Here is a 19,618-nt window from a genome sequence, read left to right as displayed (position 1 = left end):
CACGACCCACTTCAGGGTGGAGGTAGTGGGGTAGCCTAGTAATTGAGGTAATTCCTCAATAAAGACTGTAAAACTTCACAAACACACCCGCATTTACAGTAGAAGAAAGGCACATTTAGGATCGGAATATGACTGCCGTAGTATGATGCCGCAGCCTCTGATCATTCTGACTGATTGATGAACCAACAACAGCAAACATTAAACGCCAGGATTTACTCCAGGTCATTAGCCGTTTTTACAAGATCATACGCCTTTGTCAACATTGTCTGGCGTCCGTATATATTGTTCAACTACCACCTACTGCACGGTCTGCATTGAAGCAGATTGAAATATTTCAAGGTGAAGGCATCTTGGTTGTTCCATAGTAACAGATTTTCAATACAATATTTTTCCTCTCACAGAGAAGATAAAGTGGTTTCTATTGTAGTGGAGATTAGTGACACTGACTGTATGACTTTTGGACAAAGTATTGTTGTTTCTTTTAATCATGTTATTTTATATTTTAAATATATCACAGTCACCAACAACAACAACAAAACACACACAATCACCAACAACAGCATAACACAATACAACATATACACAAAGCACACAAAAAATAGAAACAACAATGTCGAGGTCATCTAAAAAATCTAACATGTTACAATAAGCAGATAAAAAAATGTCCCTGAATTCTACTAGTCATTACTCTTTTTTACAATTACATTTTTTTACTTTTATTTTTTACAATTAGTTTTTATAGTTTTCCTGGCAAATAATGAAGCATCTTCCCAAAAAATAAGAGTGAAAATGTACTGTATACAGTGCATTCGGAAAGTATTCAGACCCCTTGACTTTTTCCACATTTTGTTACGTTGCAGCCTTATTCTGAAATGCAGTAAATGTTTTTTCCCACTCATCAATCTACACACAATACCCCATAATGACAAAGCAAAAACAGGTTTTTATATATTTTCGCAAATGTATTACACATAAATAACTGAAATATCACTTTTACATAATTATTCAGACCCTTTACTCAGTACTTTGTTGAAGCACCTTTGGCAGCGATTACAGCCTTGAGTCTTCTTGGATATGACGCTACAATCTTGGCACACCTGTATTTGGGGAGTTTCTCCCATCTTCTCTGCAGATCCTCTCAAGCTCTCTAAGGGTGGATGGGGACCTTCGCTGCACAGCTATTTTCAGGTCTCTCCAGATATGTTAGATAGGGTTCAAGTCCGGGCTCTGGCTGGGCCACTCAAGGACATTCAGAGACTTGTCCTGCAGCCACTCCTGCATTATCTTGGCTGTGTGCTGTCATGACGTGACTATCATTAATGTGATGACTGTTTCATCAAATCAGTTAGTTATTACGTGATTAAATTAATAATGTAACAATTAACTCATTAGCAATCTTGGGGCACCAAGGAAAAAGTTATTTAAACGAGTTACTATCTCCCAACTTAAACTCTAAAAATATAAATATCTCTTACATCAATAACAGTCAATTATTAATTATTATTACCTCATATCAGTCTCATACTGACGTCGTTGACCTCGTAAATCTGCACGAACCCTAGTCTAAATGATGATTCAGCGATACACAAATTGGCTTAATTATTTATTTACTAACTAACTAAATAATCACACAGAAATACATAAACACACACACACAGTATAGGTTGAATTGATTACTAACATAATGCAATGAAAAGTCCCTAGTGGACTAACCCGATATGACTGCTTGTTACACGATGGAAAGGGTGGGGAAAGAAATAGCGGGAGAGACAGAGAGGGACCCATCGTACATACAGTTGGAAAACTATACTCATGGGAATGTGAATACTTTGCACATGAACGACCGCTCATTCGAAAATAATTGCAATGTATATATTTACGCTTTTATGTCTTTGTCGTTTCTCTCTGTTAAAATCGCCCGGTCCGTCTATGGGGAGTCGTTCGACAGAAGTCTCTGGTTTGTCCAACAGTGGTCGAAATGTCCTTTATAGTTGTAGTAGGCTACTTTGTCTCGGAGTGTTCGTTAGATTCGATCCTTCACATGTACCACACGGTGGTGAGAGGGAAATGTTCTTCCCCTCTCGTCTTCGTTAGACTGGATCCTTCAAATATTACCCATGCAGTGGTCTGTGGTAGAGTTTACTAGACTAAAGTACTTAAACAGCTGCAGACTGAATGTTCCGATGTAGTCTTTATCTTCTTCACTCGAGAGTTTCAGAGTCTTACCGTTTTCTGGTCTGGTAGTTTTAAACCATTTCAATATGTGGATGATTCTCACGTTCTCTGGTCTCAATGGTTCATTATTCAGGGTACAGCTAGGACCACTTTACACACTTGCAGCAACCCGGCTTGTTTTGTTCTCTAGATATTTTCTTCTTCACTCGTGTTGAGAGTTTCTAACCATTTCGTAACATTCAGCTCATGCTGTCGGTCACGCTGGTCTGTTGTAAATTTCATTAGGAGTCCTTTATAAGAACTCTGGAAAAGGGGGCGTTCCATCCTTTTGGCATAATGTCTATGCTCACGTGGGCGTGGTTACTGACTGGGTAAAACTTTGAATGACATCAATTATCTAATTTAGAAGGCTAGAATCATATTGCTATCTTTTCACAAATAGTTTCATATTTAATCATATAAGTTTCACAACATTTAGATATAAATCTGATAACTGGGATGTATACATTTGTAGAGTTACCATTATCTTGCTATACCATCTTTAATGACATCACAAAACAACAAATGATATGACATGATTATTGTTTGGATCCTCACCAACCATTCCCCACATTCTTTATGTTAGAAACATTGTTTATATTATCAACGTTTGGATGTTGGAGTTTTGGCTGCAGATTCTCTCTCTACACACATCAGATTCCTTTGTGCAATACTGCAGGTCCAGAGAGAGAAAGTCTACAACCGGCCATTAAAGTCATAAAACCGCCCCTCCCCCCCTTCTCCTCTCTGGTGGGAGAGAGGGGGGGCTCTCTTTGATCCTCACCCAGGAGGGAAAGTCATGACAGTGCTTAGGGTCGTTGTCCTGTTGGAAGGTGAACTTTCACCCCTGTCTGAGGTCCTGAGTGCTCTGGAGCAAGTTTTCATCAAGGATCTCTCTGTACTTTGCTCCGTTCATCTTTCCCTCGATCCTAACTAGTCTCCCAGTCCCTGCTGCTGAAAAAGATCCCCACAGCATGACGCTGCCACCACCATGCTTCATCGTAGGGATGGTATTGGCAAGGTGATGAGCGGTGCCTGGTTTCCTCCAGAAGTGACTGTCAGAGTGACCATCAGAGTGACCATCTTGGTCACCTCCCTGACCAAGGCTCTTCTCCCCCGATTGCTCAGTTTGGCCAGGCGGCCTGCTCTAGGAAGAGTCTTGGTGGTTCCAAACTTATTCCATTTAAGAATGATGGGGCCCACTGTGTTATTGGGGACCTTCAATGCTGCATAAATGTTTTGGTACTGTTCCCCAGATCTGTGCCTTGACACAATCCTGTCTCGGCTTGGTTTTTGCTTATATAGATCCTAATATAGACAAGTGTGTGCCTTTCCAAATCATGTCCAATCAATTGAATTTACCACAGGTGAACTCCAATCAAGATGTAGAAACATCTCAAGGATGATCAATGGAAATAGGATGCACCTGAGCTAAATTTTGAGGATCATAGCAAAGGGACTGAAAACTTATGTAAATAAGCTATTTCTGTTATTATTTTTAATACATTTGCAAAAATATCCAAAAACTTTTTTTTTCTTTGTCATTATGGGGTATTGTGTGTAGATTGATGAGGGGAAAATTTTTTTCATCAATTTTAGAACAAGGCTGCAACATAACAAAATGTGGAAAAGGTGAAGGGGTCTGAATACTTTCCGAATGCACTGTATATACAGTGTGAGAGTTCTCAATGTACACTGAGTATACCAAACATTAGGAACACCTTCCTTATATTGAATTGCAACCCCCCTTTTGCCCTCAGAACATCCTCAATTTGTCAGGGTCATGGACTCTACAAGATGTCAAAAGCGTTCCACAGGGATGCTGGCCATGTTCACTCCTATGCTTCCCACAGTTGTGTGAAGTTGGCTGGATGTCCTTGGGTGGTGGACCATTCTTGATACACATGGGAAACTGTTGAACATGAAAAACCCAGCAGCAGTGCTGTTCTTGACACAAACTGGTGCGCCTGGCACCTACTACCATCAACACTGATTGAAGTGGATTTAACAAGTGACATCAATAAGGGATCATAGCTTTCACCTGGATTCACCTGGTCAGTCTATGTCATGGAAAGAGCATGTGTTCTTAATGTTTTGTATACTCATTGTATATCCCAAGTATTGGTGTTTGATCATGCATTCATACAGTTCATGCATAAAACAATGAACTTAGAAGCCTCCATAAATGCGGTGCCACATAAATCAGTGGAGGCTGGTGACTTGGAAAATTGAGGAGGATGGGAGACACGTTAAAGATGCGGACTGCATGGAGACAACAAGCCGTGTTTAAAAAACCATCGGACTAATTATTTTAACTTAAAGCGTTTAATAAAGACATTTATAGTACAATATTGTTGTGAATAAGAGGGCTACTTACACAGTGTTGGGAAGGGATCACAGCAGTGATTGAATGAGGGTATGAGGCATGAGTTGAGGTGTTCAGAGGCTTGGCTTCAGTGCAGGACAGGCCCATCATGGAAAGGGGGATACCTAGTCTGTTGTCCAACTGAATGTATTCAACTGAAATGTGTCTTCCACATTTAACCCAACCCCTCTGAATCAGGGAGGTGCGGGGGGCTGCCTTAATCAACATCCACGTCTTCGGGGCCGGGGAACAGTGGATTAACTGCTTTGCTCAGGCAGAATGACAGATTTTTACCTTGTCAGCTCAGGGTTTGAGTTTGTCCAAGCGAGGAGGTTAATCATTGATGTGTATTAATATGATTGTGTACGTGATTGACTCAACATACAGTAATGACACAACATTTACAGGTCTGCTCACAGTGCTTGGAGTGGAAACATTCAATGTGCCAGTGGATAAGAGGGCACATGAGACGTGGCTTCAGTTAATGTCAGGAGAGAGTTGACCGTGGTAATGGAGTGGAGAGGTCATCACCTCTTAATCAGGGAACAGGAGGGGACTTGTAAATACAAATACCAGATACATCATAGGTGTGGGCAACAAGTTTCTCCCTGAAGTTAAACTCCGTCATCTCAGAATTCACAAAGTCGAACACAGACTGCGCATCTCGCTCACTTGACACATCAAAGTAGCCCAAGAAACGTTCCTGATTAAAGCCCTGATCATCCACATACCTGACGATAACTGACAACTGCAAGCAGACTGGTGGCACAATAGAGGTGGGGAGTTCTTCCTCATCTTGTAACCTAACCAGGAAAATTCCGGACCCTAATAGGGGATGACAGTGATTAACCAGTTGTAAAAATGTTTTATACGGGCTATGGGAACAGTTTTTCAGATCACATGGTTTAAAAAAACTCCTGTAAAAAACTCCTGACCCTGGGGAGGATGAAAACCCTGTCAAACTGCAGCAACCTTATACATTTAGACTAAACTAATAGGGGACTTTCCTCTACCCAGACAGAAAGACTACAACGGACGTACAGTAGAAATCACAGGGCTGAGCTTGCTTTATGCATGTTTGCATCATGCAGGCCTATGCAACTGTTGGCCTTACAAAAAATGAACTCACATCTGTCATCACTATTATGTTGATTGATTAATTCCAGTTAATCATTTTGTATTAAAAACGTATAGGCAGCCTAGCCAGCCCAATTTTGATTATATACTGCTCAAAAAAATAAAGGGAACACTTAAACAACACATCCTAGATCTGAATGAAATAAATAATCTTATTAAATACTTTTTTCTTTACATAGTTGAATGTGCTGACAACAAAATCACACAAAAATAATCAATGGAAATCCAATTTATCAACCCATGGAGGTCTGGATTTGGAGTCACACTCAAAATTAAAGAGGAAATCTACACTACAGGCTGATGCAACTTTGATGTAATGTCCTTAAAACAAGTCAAAATGAGGCTCAGTAGTGTGTGTGGCCTCCACGTGCCTGTATGACCGCCCTACAACGCCTGGGCATGCTCCTGATGAGGTGGCGGATGGTCGCCTGAGGGATCTCCTCCCAGACCTGGACTAAAGCATCCGCCAACTCCTGGACAGTCTGTGGTGCAACGTGGCGTTGGTGGATGGAGCGAGACATGATGTCCCAGATGTGCTCAATTGGATTCAGGTCTGGGGAACGGGCGGGCCAGTCCATAGCATCAATGCCTTTCTCTTGCAGGAACTGCTGACACACTCCAGCCACATGAGGTCTAGCATTCTTGCATTAGGAGGAACCCAGGGCCAACCGCACCAGCATATGGTCTCACAAGGGGTCTGAGGATCTCATCTCGGTACCTAATGGCAGTCAGGCTACCTCTGGCGAGCACATGGAGGGCTGTGCGGCCCCCCAAAGAAATGCCAGCCCACACCATGACTGACCCACCGCCAAACCGGTCATGCTGGAGGATGTTGCAGGCAGCAGAACGTTCTCCACGGCGTCTCCAGACTCTGTCACGTCTGTCACGTGCTCAGTGTGAACCTGCTTTCATCTGTGAAGAGCACAGGGGGCCAGTGGCGAATTTGCCAATCATGGTGTTCTCTGGCAAATGCCAAACGTCCTGCACGGTGTTGGGCTGTAAGCACAACCCCCACCTGTAGACGTCGGGCCCTCATACCACCCTCATGGAGTCTGTTTCTGACCGTTTGAGCAGACACATGCACATTTGTGGCCTGCTGGAGGTCATTTTGCAGGGCTCTGGCAGTGCTTCTCCTGCTCCTCCTTGCACAAAGGCGGAGGTAGCGGTCCTGCTGCTGGGTTGTTGCCCTCCTACGGCCTCCTCCACGTCTCCTGATGTACTGGCCTGTCTCCTGGTAGCGCCTCCATGCTCTGGACACTACGCTGACAGACACAGCAAACCTTCTTGCCACAGCTCGCATTGATGTGCCATCCTGGATGAGCTGCACTACCTGAGCCACTTGTGTGGGTTGTAGACTCCGTCTCATGCTACCACTAGAGTGAAAGCACCGCCAGCATTCAAAAGTGACCAAAACATCAGCCAGGAAGCATAGGAACTGAGAAGTGGTCTGTAGTCTCCACCTGCAGAACCACTCCTTTATTGGGGGTGTCTTGCTAATTGCCTATAATTTCCAGCTGTTGTCTATTCCATTTGCACAACAGCATGTGAAATTTATTGTCAATCAGTGTTGCTTCCTAAGTGGACAGTATGATTTCACAGAAGTGTGATTGACTTGGAGTTCCATTGTGTTGTTTAAGTGTTCCCTTTATTTTTTTGAGCAGTGTATATACTAAATTTGATCACATTGACATTTTCTACTGACAAACAAATAGACTATTAATACATAACGTTACCAATTAGTTTACCCTGACCAGATGGACAGGGCACATAGGCTGTATGCAGCTTCTATTATTAGTGGCCTAAAGTTGATCAGACTGAAAAATCGTCTCGTTTTCATCCCATACAGCATGTCAGATTTCTAATGTTTAGGTCTAGTCTAGGCTGCTGCAACATTTCTGTAAAGAGTTTTCGCTTGTGTCTGTTTGGAGTCAAGCTCTCTTTTTAATCTCACTTTTATTGGATGATGCGATTGAAGCGATCAAATCATTCTGAATTCATTTCGACACCCCAGACAAGACAGTAAGAACTTCCATATGCTCAGCAGGTAAAGCATCGTAATGAGCAATTACCTCTGCAAGCTTCAGTAAAAGCCAACTCTTGCCGATAAGCTGCTTGTGACCTTGTTTCTTCTTACCTTCTTGTTGTTGTTGCGCAGTTTGAATATGCAAACGTCCGTCCATTTTCCAAGGAGCTTAAATCTGATCAAATCAAATCAAATGTTATTGGTCACATACACGTATTTAGCAGATGTTATTGCAAGTGTAGCGAAATGCTTGTGCTTCTAGTTTCTATATCTAACAAGTAATATCTAACAATTTCACAACAAATACCTAATACACACAAATCTAAGTAAAGGAATGGAATAAGAATATATAAATATGTGGATGAGCAATGTCAGAGCGGCATAGGCTAAGATGCAATAGATAGTATAGAATGCAGTATATACATATGAGATGAGTAATGCAAGATATGTAAACATTATTAAAGTGACATTACTAAAGTGGCCAATGATTTCAAGTCTGTATGTAGGCAGTAGCCTCTCTGTGCTAGTGATGGCTATTTAACAGTCTGTTGGCCTTGAGATAGAAATGAAAAGGGTTCTTCAACAATTAATCCACAACATTGTTGTTAGCATTAGCTAGCCATTCTGGCTGAGAAAACTGCACTCTGGTAGAGAGCTACTTGAAACTAAAGTCAGTTCAATTTATTTCAATTTGGGGCCTCCCGAGTGGCGCAGTGGTCTAAGGCACTGCATCGCAGTGCTAGCTGTGCCACTAGAGATCCTGGTTCGAGCTCAGGCTCTGTCGCAGCCGGCCGTGACAGGGAGACCTATGGGGCGCCGCACAAGTGTCGTCCGGGTTAGGGGAGGGTTTGGCCGGCAGGGATGTTCTTGTCTCATCGCGCTCTAGTGACTCCTGTGGCAGGATGAGCGCAATGCACGCTGACATGGTCAGCAGGTATATGGCGTTTCCTCCGACACATTGGTGCGGCTGGCATTATAAGCAGGCATTATGTCAAGAAGCGGCTCGGCTGGGTTGTGTTTCCGAGGACGCACGGCTCTTGACCTTCGCCTCTCCCCCGAGTCCGTACAGGAGTTGCAGCGATGGGACAAGACTGTAACTGCCAATTCGGGAGAAAAAGGGGTAAAAATTGTTTGTTTTATTTCAATTTGCCTTGCTAACTCCACACAAAAATGAAGTTCTAAAACCAATTAAACATAATATAATCTACCTCCTCCGTCTCCTCTAGTTTGAAGAAGCTCATTTGAATTGAATGATATACTAAAAATGCTCAACTATGCTCAACTAATTTTATTTTTATTTGTATTTATTCATTTCACCATTATTTAACCAGGTAGGCTAGTTGAGAACAAGTTCTCATTTGCAACTGCGACCTGGCCAAGATAAAGCATAGCAATTCGACACATACAACAACACAGAGTTACACATAGAATAAACAAAACATACAGTCAATAATACAGTAGATGCGTCACTCTCAATCTCTATCCAACATGTCACCAACTCACCAAGCTTCTCAACACATAGAACCCCCAAAATGCTCTGTGGCACAACCCCAATACACCACACTAGGTTCGTTCTCTGATCCTAATCCTATGACTGGATGGACAACATGTCAGTTCATATTGCAAAAGCTATGATTGGTTGGAGGACCTCCTCTGGAAATGGTCATAATTACCATGTAGGTCTATGGAAGTAGCCTCCTAGGTTTTGTATTGAAGTCAATGTAGCCAGAAGAGGACGGGAAATAGCTGTCCTCTGGCTACACAGTGGTGCTAGCCTAGAGTGTGTTGTTGAGACTACTGTTGACCTTCATTGCAAAACATTGTGTTTTAATCAGGTATTTGGTGATGTGAATATATTTAGTGTAGTTTTATCGAAAAAGGATAACTTTTTTAATGTTTCATTATTTTACATTTTTCTAAATATCACTGAGTAGGATGGTCCTCCCCTTCCTCCTCTGAGGAGCCTCCACTGACATAAATGGATCATGTTTACCTGTAACTTGAAAACAATGACACCAGATGCTTGTAACAAAAGCATCTGCTTAGAAAACAAGAGAGATTAGATTACCTGGACCTCTCATTTATAATGCCTTAATCTTGTTTTTCCACCTTAGTTGGCTTGCCTATGACAATCCTGGTTTCCATGGGAACTATGCTGTTATGGAAGCAGGTGTCTCCCCAACACCTGGCGCAGGTCATCCCCAGGTCGCCGCTGTGAGGTCACTGAGACCCCTCAGAATGGTAAGGTTTGACCAAGGTGACATGACTCCGAGTAAGCTGACATTGCTTGGCTGTGGTCGGGGTTGGGCTCAATTTCACCTTAATGCTATCCATGCCGGAAAGGAATTTATATTTTATTTTGAAATTGGCACAGTTTTAGCCGATAAAATTGGCCCATAGGATTTCTTCAATGTAATAGGCTATGTTTCAATGTCTCTCAGAAATATAAAGTGCCTTCAGAAAGTATTCACTCCCCCTGACGTTTTCCACATTTCTTTGTGTTACAACCTGAATTTAAAAAGGATAAAATTGATATTTTGTGTCACTGGCCTACCCCATAAAAATGAAAATGTCCTGATTCAATAAGTATTCAAGTATGACAAGCCTAAATAAGTTCAGGAGTAAAATTCCGCTTAACAAGTCACATAATAAATTGCATGGACTCACTCTGTGTGCAATAATAGTGTTTAATATGATTTTTTAATGACTACCTCATGTCTGTACTGCACACATACAATTATCTGTCAGGTCCCTCAGTTGAGCAGTGAATTTCAAACACAGATTCAACCACAAAGACTAGGAAGGTTTTCCAATGCCTCACAAAGAAAGGCACCTAAAGCAGACATTGAATATCCATTTGAGCATGGTGAAGTTATTAATTACACTTTGGATGGTGTATCAACACACCCAGTCACTGCAAAGGTACAGGCATCCTTCCTAACTCAGTTGCTGGAGAGGAAGGCAAACATCCAGGGATTTTACCATGAGGCCAATGATGACTTTAAAACCGTTTGTAATGAACACGAGGGGAGACAGAGAGCTGGTTTCAAGCGCAAGTCGCAGCAGGTGTTTGTTGTAAAGGACCACAGGAGGAGGCAGGTAGCTGGGTCCAGGGGCAGGCAGAAGGTCATACACAGGGGGTCCAAAACGGCAATAGTACAGACAGGGAAAAGGCTAGTAATGTACAGTAGTCCGGGAGATCAGGCAATAGGTACAGTTGAAGTTGGAAGTTTTTTAACCACTCCACAAATTTCTTGTTAACACACTATAGTTTTGGCAAGTTGGTTAGGACATCTATTTTGTGCATGACACAAGTAATTTTTCCAATAATTGTTTACAGACCAGATTATTTGACTTATAATTCACTGTATCACAATTCCAGTGGGTCAGAAGTTTACATACACTAAGTTGACTGTGCCTTTAAACAGCTTGGAAAATTCCATAAAATGATGTCATGGCTTTAGAAGCTTCTGATAGGCTAATTTACATAATTTGAGTCAATTGGAGGTGTACCTGTGGATGTATTTCAAGGCCTACCTTCAAACTCAGTACCTCTTTGCTTGACATCATGGGAAAATCAAAAGAAATCAGCCAAGACCTCAGAATAAATTGCAGACCTCCAGAAGTCTGGTTCATCCTTGGGAGCAATTTCCAAACGCCTGAAGGTACCATGTTCATCTGTACAAACAATAGAACGCAAGTATAAACACCATGGGACCACGCAGCTGTTATACCGCTCAGGAAGGAGACGCATTCTGTCTCCTAGAGATGAATGTACTTTGGTGCGAAAAGTTCAAATCAATCCCAGAACAACAGCAAAGGACCTTGTGAAGATGCTGGAGGAAACAGGTACAAAATATCTATATCCACAGTAAAACGAGTCCTGTATCGACTTAACCTGGAAGGCCGCTCAGCAAGGAAGAAGCCACTGCTCCATAACAAATGCAGACTACGATTTGCAACTGCACATGGGGACAAAGATCGTACTTTTCGGAGAAATGTCCTCTGGTCTGATGAAACAAAAATAGAACTGCTTGGCCATAATGACCATCATTATGTTTGGAGGAAAAAGGGGTACGCTTGCAAGCTGAAGAACACCATCCCAACTGTGAAGCACAGGGGTGGCAGCATCATCAGTGGGGTGGCAGGTAGCCTAGTGGTTAGAGCATTGGGCCAGTAACCGAAAGGTTGCTAGATCGAATCCCCGACCTGAGAAGGTAAAAATCTGTCATTCTGCCCATGAACAAGGTAGTTAACCCACTGTTCTTAGGCTGTCATTGTAAATAAGAATTTGTTCTTAACTGACTTGCCTAGTTAAATAAAGGTAAAATTTAAAAATGTTGTGGGGGTGCTTTGCTGCAGGAGGGACTGGTGCACTTTACATTTACATTACATTTACATTTAAGTCATTTAGCAGACGCTCTTATCCAGAGCGACTTACAAATTGGTGCATTCACCTATAATATCCAGTAGAACAACCACTTTACAATAGTGCATCTAAATCTTTTAAAGGGGGGGGGGGGTTAGAAGGATTACTTTATCCTATCCCAGGTATTCCTTAAAGAGGTGGGGTTTCAGGTGTCTCCGGAAGGTGGTGATTGACTCCGCTGTCCTGGCATCGTGAGGGAGCTTGTTCCACCATTGGGGTGCCAGAGCGGCGAACAGTTTTGACTGGGCTGAGCGGGAACTGCTTCCTCAGAGGTAGGGAGGCGAGCAGGCCAGAGGTGGATGAACGCAGTGCCCTTGTTTGGGTGTAGGGCCTGATCAGAGCCTGAAGGTACGGAGGTGCCGTTCCCCTCACAGCTCCGTAGGCAAGCACCATGGTCTTGTAGTGGATGCGAGCTTCAACTGGAAGCCAGTGGAGAGAGCGGAGGAGCGGGGTGACGTGAGAGAACTTGGGAAGGTTGAACACCAGACGGGCTGCGGCGTTCTGGATGAGTTGTAGGGGTTTGATGGCACAGGCAGGGAGCCCAGCCAACAGCGAGTTGCAGTAATCCAGACGGGAGATGACAAGTGCCTGGATTAGGACCTGCGCCGCTTCCTGTGGGAGGCAGGGTCGTACTCTGCGAATGTTGTAGAGCATGAACCTACAGGATCGGGTCACCGCCTTGATGTTAGTGGAGAACGACAGGGTGTTGTCCAGGATCACGCCAAGGTTCTTAGCACTCTGGGAGGAGGACACAAGGGAGTTGTCAACCGTGATGGCGAGATCATGGAACGGGCAGTCCTTCCCCGGGAGGAAGAGCAGCTCCGTCTTGCCGAGGTTCAGCTTGAGGTGGTGATCCGTCATCCACACTGATATGTCTGCCAGACATGCAGAGATGCGAGTCGCCACCTGGTTGTCAGAAGGGGGAAAGGAGAAGATTAATTGTGTGTCGTCTGCATAGCAATGATAGGAGAGACCGTGTGAGGATATGACAGAGCCAAGTGACTTGGTGTATAGCGAGAATAGGAGAGGGCCTAGAACAGAGCCCTGGGGGACACCAGTGGTGAGAGCACGTGGTGCGGAGACAGATTCTCGCCACGCCACCTGGTAGGAGCGACCTGTCAGGTAGGACGCAATCCAAGCGTGGGCCGCGCCGGAGATGCCCAGCTCGGAGAGGGTGGAGAGGAGGATCTGATGGTTCACAGTATCAAAGGCAGCAGATAGGTCTAGAAGGATGAGAGCAGAGGAGAGAGAGTTAGCTTTAGCAGTGCGGAGAGCCTCCGTGACACAGAGAAGAGCAGTCTCAGTTGAATGCCCAGTCTTGAAACCTGACTGATTAGGATCAAGAAGGTCGTTCTGAGAGAGATAGCAGGAGAGCTGGCCAAGGACGGCACGTTCAAGAGTTTTGGAGAGAAAAGAAAGAAGGGATACTGGTCTGTAGTTGTTGACATCGGAGGGATCGAGTGTAGGTTTTTTCAGAAGGGGTGCAACTCTCGCTCTCTTGAAGACGGAAGGGACGTAGCCAGCAGTCAAGGATGAGTTGATGAGCGAGGTGAGGTAGGGGAGAAGGTCTCCGGAAATGGTCTGGAGAAGAGAGGAGGGGATAGGGACAAGTGGGCAGGTTGTTGGGCGGCCGGCCGTCACAAGACGCGAGATTTCATCTGGAGAGAGAGGGGAGAAAGAGGTCAAAGCACAGGGTAGGGCAGTGTGAGCAGGACCAGCGGTGTCGCTTGACTTAGCAAACGAGGATCGGATGTCGTCAACCTTCTTTTCAAAATGGTTGACGAAGTCATCCGCAGTGAGGGAGGAGGGGGGGAGGGGAGGAGGATTCAGGAGGGAGGAGAAGGTAGCAAAAAGCTTCCTAGGGTTAGAGGCAGATGCTTGGAATTTAGAGTGGTAGAAAGTGGCTTTAGCAGCAGATACAGAAGAGGAAAATGTAGAGAGGAGGGAGTGAAAGGATGCGAGGTCCGCAGGGAGGCGAGTTTTCCTCCATTTCCGCTCGGCTGCCCGGAGCCCTGTTCTGTGAGCTCGCAGTGAGTCGTCGAGCCACGGAGCAGGAGGGGAGGACCGAGCCGGCCTGGAGGATAGGGGACAGAGAAAATCAAAGGATGCAGAGAGGGAGGAGAGGAGGGTTGAGGAGGCAAAATCAGGAGATAGGTTGGAGAAGGTTTGAGCAGAGGGAAGAGATGATAGGATGGAAGAGGAGAGAGTAGCAGGAGAGAGAGAGCGAAGGTTGGGACGGCGCAATACCATCCGAGTAGGGGCAGAGTGAGAAGTTTTTGATGAGAGCGAGAGGGAAAAGGATACAAGGTAGTGGTCGGAGACTTGGAGAGGAGTTGCAATGAGATTAGTGGAAGAACAGCATCTAGTAAAGATGAGGTCAAGCGTATTGCCTGCCTTGTGAGTAGGGGGGGAAGGTGAGAGGGTGAGGTCAAAAGAGGAGAGGAGTGGAAAGAAGGAGGCAGAGAGGAATGAGTCGAAGGTAGACGTGGGGAGGTTAAAGTCACCCAGAACTGTGAGAGGTGAGCCATCCTCAGGGAAGGAACTTATCAAGGCGTCAAGCTCATTGATGAACTCTCCAAGGGAACCATCTTTACAAAATAGATGGCATCATGAGAGAGGAAAATTATGTGGATATATTGAAGCAACATCTCAAGACATCAGTCAGGAAGTTAAAGCTTGGTCACAAATGAGTCTTCCAATGACCCCAAGCATATTTCCAAAGTTGTTGCAAAATGCCTTAAGGACAACAAAGTCAAGGTATTGGAGTGACCATCACAAAGCCCTGACCTCAATCCTATAGAAATGACTCAGGACCCAGTTACACCAGCTCTGTCAGGAGGAATGGGCCAAAATTCACCCAATTTATTGTGGGAAGCTTGTGGAAGGCTACCCGAAACGTTTGACCCAAGTCAAACAATTTCAAAGCAATGCTACCAAATACTAATTGAGTGTATGTAAACTTCTGGCCTACTGGGAATGTGATGAAAGATATAAAAGCTGAAATAAATCATTCTTTATACTATTATTCTGACATTTCACGTTCTTACAATCAAGTGGTGATCCTAACTGACCTAAGACAGGGAATTTTTACTAGAATTAAATGTCAGGAATTGTGAAAACTGAGTTTAAATGTATTTGGCTAAGGTGTATGTACACTTCCGACTTCAACTGTAGATAACAGGAAATCCGATGGGCTAAAGTACAGGCAGGGAATAGGCAAAAGGCATCGTTAGTGAGGCAGGCAAAACTATCATACACAGGAGTAAATCACGGGGAACCACAGCGTTCCGAAAGACGTGTTTCACAAAACAAACAATACCTCACAGTGATGGGGTGCAAATAACTGAACTAAATAGTATGTGATAATGACATACAGGTGTGTGAACAGGTGATTAGAATTCAGGTGATTGGGATCTGGAGAGGGAGTTGCGTTAGGGGATCTAGGTGTTTGAGTGTGTGACTTGGAAGCAGACGTTACACAGTTACAGAGTTTAATGGCATTGATAGAAGCAAACTGAGGATGGATCATACAAACTCAGCAACAACAACAAAAACGTCCCTTTTTCAGGACCCTGTCTTTCAAAGATAATTCGTAAAAATCCAAATAACTTCACAGATCTTCATTGTAAAGGGTTTAAATACTGTTTCCCATGCATGTTCAATGAACCATAAACAATGAATGAACATGCACCTGTGGAACGGTCGTTAAAACACTAACAGCTTACAGACAGTAGGCAATTAAAGTGAAAGTTATCAAAACTTAGGACAGTAAAGAGGCCTTTCTACTGACTCGGAAAAACACCAAAAGAAAGATGCCCATGGTCCCTGCTCATCTGCGTGAATGTGCCTTTGGCATGCTGCAAGGAGGCATGAGGACTGCAGATGTGGCCAGGGCAATAAATTGCGATGTCCGTACTGTGCGATGCCTAAGACAGCGCAACAGGGAGACAGGACGGACAGCTGATCGCCCTTGCAGTGGCAGACCACGTGTAACAACACCTGCACATGATCGGTACATCCGAACATCACACCTGGGGGACAGATACAGGATGGCAACAACAACTGCCCGAGTTACACCAGGAACGCACAATCCTTCCATCAGTGCTCAGACTGTCCGCAATAGGCTGAGAGAGGCTGGACTGAGGGCTTTTAGGCCTGTTGTAAGGCAGGTCCTCACGAGACATCACCGGCAACAACGTCGCCTATGGGCACAAACCCACCGTAGCTGGACCCGACAGGACTGGCAAAAAGTGCTCTTCACTGACGAGTCTCGGTTTTGTCTCACCAGGGGTGATGGTCGAATCCGCGTTTATTGTCGAAGGAATGAGCATTACACTGAGGCCTGTACTCTGGAGCGGGATCGATTTGGAGGTGGAGGGTCCGTCATGGTCTGGGGCAGTGTATCACAGCATCATCGGACTGAACTTGTTGTCATTGCAGGCAATCTCAACGCTGTGCATTACAGGGAAGACATCCTCCTCCCTCATGTAGTACCCTTCCTGAAGGCACATCCTGACGGGACCCTCCAGCATGACAATGCCACCATGCATACTGCTTGTCCTGTGCGTTATTTCCTGCAAGGCAGGAATGGCAGTGTCTTGCCATGGCCAGCGAAGGGCCCGGATCTCAATCCCATTGAGCACGTCTGGGACCTGTTGGATCGGAGGGTGAGGGCTAGGGCCATTCCCCCCCAGAAATGTCTGAGAGCTTGCAGGTTCCTTGGTGGAAGAGTGGGGTAACATCTCACAGAAAGAACTGGCAAATCTGGTGCAGTCCATGAGGAGGAGATGCACTGCAGTACTTAATGCAGCTGGTGGCCACACCAGATACTGACTGTTACTTTTGATTTTGTCCCCCCTTTGTTCAGGGACACATTATTCCATTTCTGTTAGTCACATGTCTGTGGAACTTGTTCAGTTTATGTCTCAGTTGTTGAATGTTGTTATGTTCATACAAATATTTACACGTTAAGTTTGCATGTTAATTTAAGTTTGCAGTTGACAGTGAGAGGACATTTCTTTTTTTGCTGAGTTTATTCCAAAACATGCACCCTGTTTGCAATAAGGCACTAATGTAAAACTGCAAACAATGTGGCAAAGAAATTAACCGTATGACCTGAATTCAAAGCATTATGTTTGGAGCAAATACAACACATCACTGAGTACCACTCTTCATATTTTCAAGCATGGTGGTGGCTGCATCATGTTATGGGCATGCTTTTCATCGGCAACGATTAGGCAGTTTTTTGGATAAAAAAAACAGAATAGAGCTAAACACAGGCAATTCCTAGAGGAAAACTTGGTTCAGTCTGCTTTCCAACAGACTCTGGAAGACAAATTCCGCCTTCATCGCTGGGATTGCCTGTGTCTGCGACGGTGCTGACTCCAGCAGCTGCTTCGTTGTCAAGTCCGGCTCCTTTCCTTCTCTCTGGATCTGACAGGGTACTGCCTGCTGTGGGAGGTCTGGACCTGTCACCGGGAGCAGCAGGCGTACGCTATCCTGCTTCTTGTGGACCCGTGAAAGGTTCAACAAATTGTATGAGGGGTAGGAATGGGCGGATTTCTCCATTCCCTTCTCCGGCCATTGTATTGGGCAATGGTGAGAAATGTCTCAGTCCCTGGAGCAAAAACCTTGTGCTATCCAAGAGTATGAGTACAGGACATCAATATGCGGCTCCCAAACATTTTAAACAAGCATCAGGAAATTGAGTCTATCATAGTTCACGTCAGATTCAATGACATTATGAAGGGCAGCTCAGAACCGCTGATTATGGGGTATTGTGTGTAGATTGATGAGGGGAAAACATTTTTTCATACATTTTAGAATAAGGCTGTAACGTAACAAAATGTGGAAAAAGTCAAGGGGTCTGAATACTTTCCGAATGAACTATGTGTTATGGCTTCACACCCGCTGCTATATTGTGGGTAAAGAGTTACTTGTCTAACAGAACACAGAGAGTGTTCTTTAATGGAAGCCTCTCCAACATAATCCAGGTAGAATCTGGAATTTCCCAGGGCAGCTGTTCTAGACCCCTTACTTTTTTCGACCTTTACTACCGACATGCCACTGGCTCAACACTATTCACGTCGGCTACTACAGTGACTGAAATGACTATAACACTTAACAAAGAGCTGCAGTTAGTTTCAGAGTGGGTGGTAAGGAATAAGTTAGTCCTAAATATTAAAATATAAAAAACATTGTATTTGGGACATATCATTCACTAAACCCTAAACCTCAGCTATGTCTCGTAATGAATAATGTGGAGATTGAGCAAATTGACTAAACTTTTTGGAATAACCCTGGATTGTAAACTGTCATGGTGAAAACATTGATACAACAGTAGCTAAAATGGGGAGAAGTATGTCCATAATAAAGCGCTGCTATACCTTCTTAACAACACTATCAACAAGGCAGGTCCTACAGGCCCTAGTTTTGTAGCACCTGAACTACTGTTCAGTTGTGTGGTCAGATGCCACAAAGAGGGACTTAGGAAAATTGCAATTGTCTCAGAACAGGGCAGCACGGCTGGCCCTTGGATGTACACAGAGAGCTAAAATTAATAATATGCATGTCAATCTCTCCTGGCTCAAAGTGGAGGAGAGATTGACTTCATCACTACTTGTATTTGTGAGAGGTATTGACATGCTAAATGCACCGAGCTGTCTGTTTGAACTACTGGCACACGGCTCAGAAACCCATGCATACCCCACAAGACATTCCTCCAGAGGTCTCTTCACAGTCCCCAAGTCCAGAACAGACTATGGGAGGCACACAGTACTACATAGAGCCATGACTACATGGAACTCAATTCCACATCAAGTAACTGATGCAAGCAGTAGAATCAGATTTTTTTAAATGGATAAAAATACACCTTATGGAACAGCGGGGACTGTGAAGAGACACGCACAGGGACATGCATACACACACACAATAACATACGCACTATACACGCATGTACACATGGATTTTGTGTTGTAGACATGTGGTAGTAGAGTAGTGGCCTGAGGGCACACACTTAATATTTTGTGAAATCTTTTGTGAATGTATTGTAATGTTTTTAAAATTGTATAAACTGCCTTAAGGTAGCAGCTAATTGGGATCCATAATAAATACAAATATACACTGGAGTTGCTTACCAAGATGACATTGAATGTTCCTGAATGGCCTAGTTACAGTTTTGACTTAATTCCTCTTGAAAAAAATCTATGGCAAGACTTGAAAATGGCTATTTAGCAATGATCAACAACCAATTTGGCACAGCATGAAGAATGTTTTTAAGAAGAATTTGCAAATATTGTACAATCCAGGTGTGGAAAGCTCTTAGAGACTTACCAGGAAAGACTGTAAGCTGTAATCACTGCCAAAGGAGATTCTAACATGTATTGACTCATGGGGTGTAAATCCTTATGTAAATTAGGTCTCTGAATTTAATTTTCAATACATTTGCAAA

The 19,618-nt window shown here is 44.0% G+C and overlaps 1 protein-coding gene across 2 annotated transcripts in view; it reads left to right on the top strand.

Moving 5' to 3' along the window:
- The window catches only part of LOC115148756 (uncharacterized), a 73,373-nt gene that overhangs the window by 34,583 nt on the left and 19,172 nt on the right, over positions 1-19,618 (top strand). For both annotated transcript variants that reach the window (XM_029690949.1, XM_029690948.1), the window contains one exon: positions 9,854-9,980. In XM_029690949.1, the coding sequence (XP_029546809.1) occupies positions 9,854-9,980 (127 nt within the window). The remainder of the gene's footprint in view (positions 1-9,853; positions 9,981-19,618) is intronic.

This window comes from Salmo trutta, chromosome 15 (genome assembly GCF_901001165.1).
Source record: "Salmo trutta chromosome 15, fSalTru1.1, whole genome shotgun sequence".
Taxonomy (NCBI): domain Eukaryota; kingdom Metazoa; phylum Chordata; class Actinopteri; order Salmoniformes; family Salmonidae; genus Salmo; species Salmo trutta.
The sequence above is the reverse complement of the archived record's forward strand: the minus strand, read 5'-3'. Positions and strand labels throughout refer to the sequence as shown.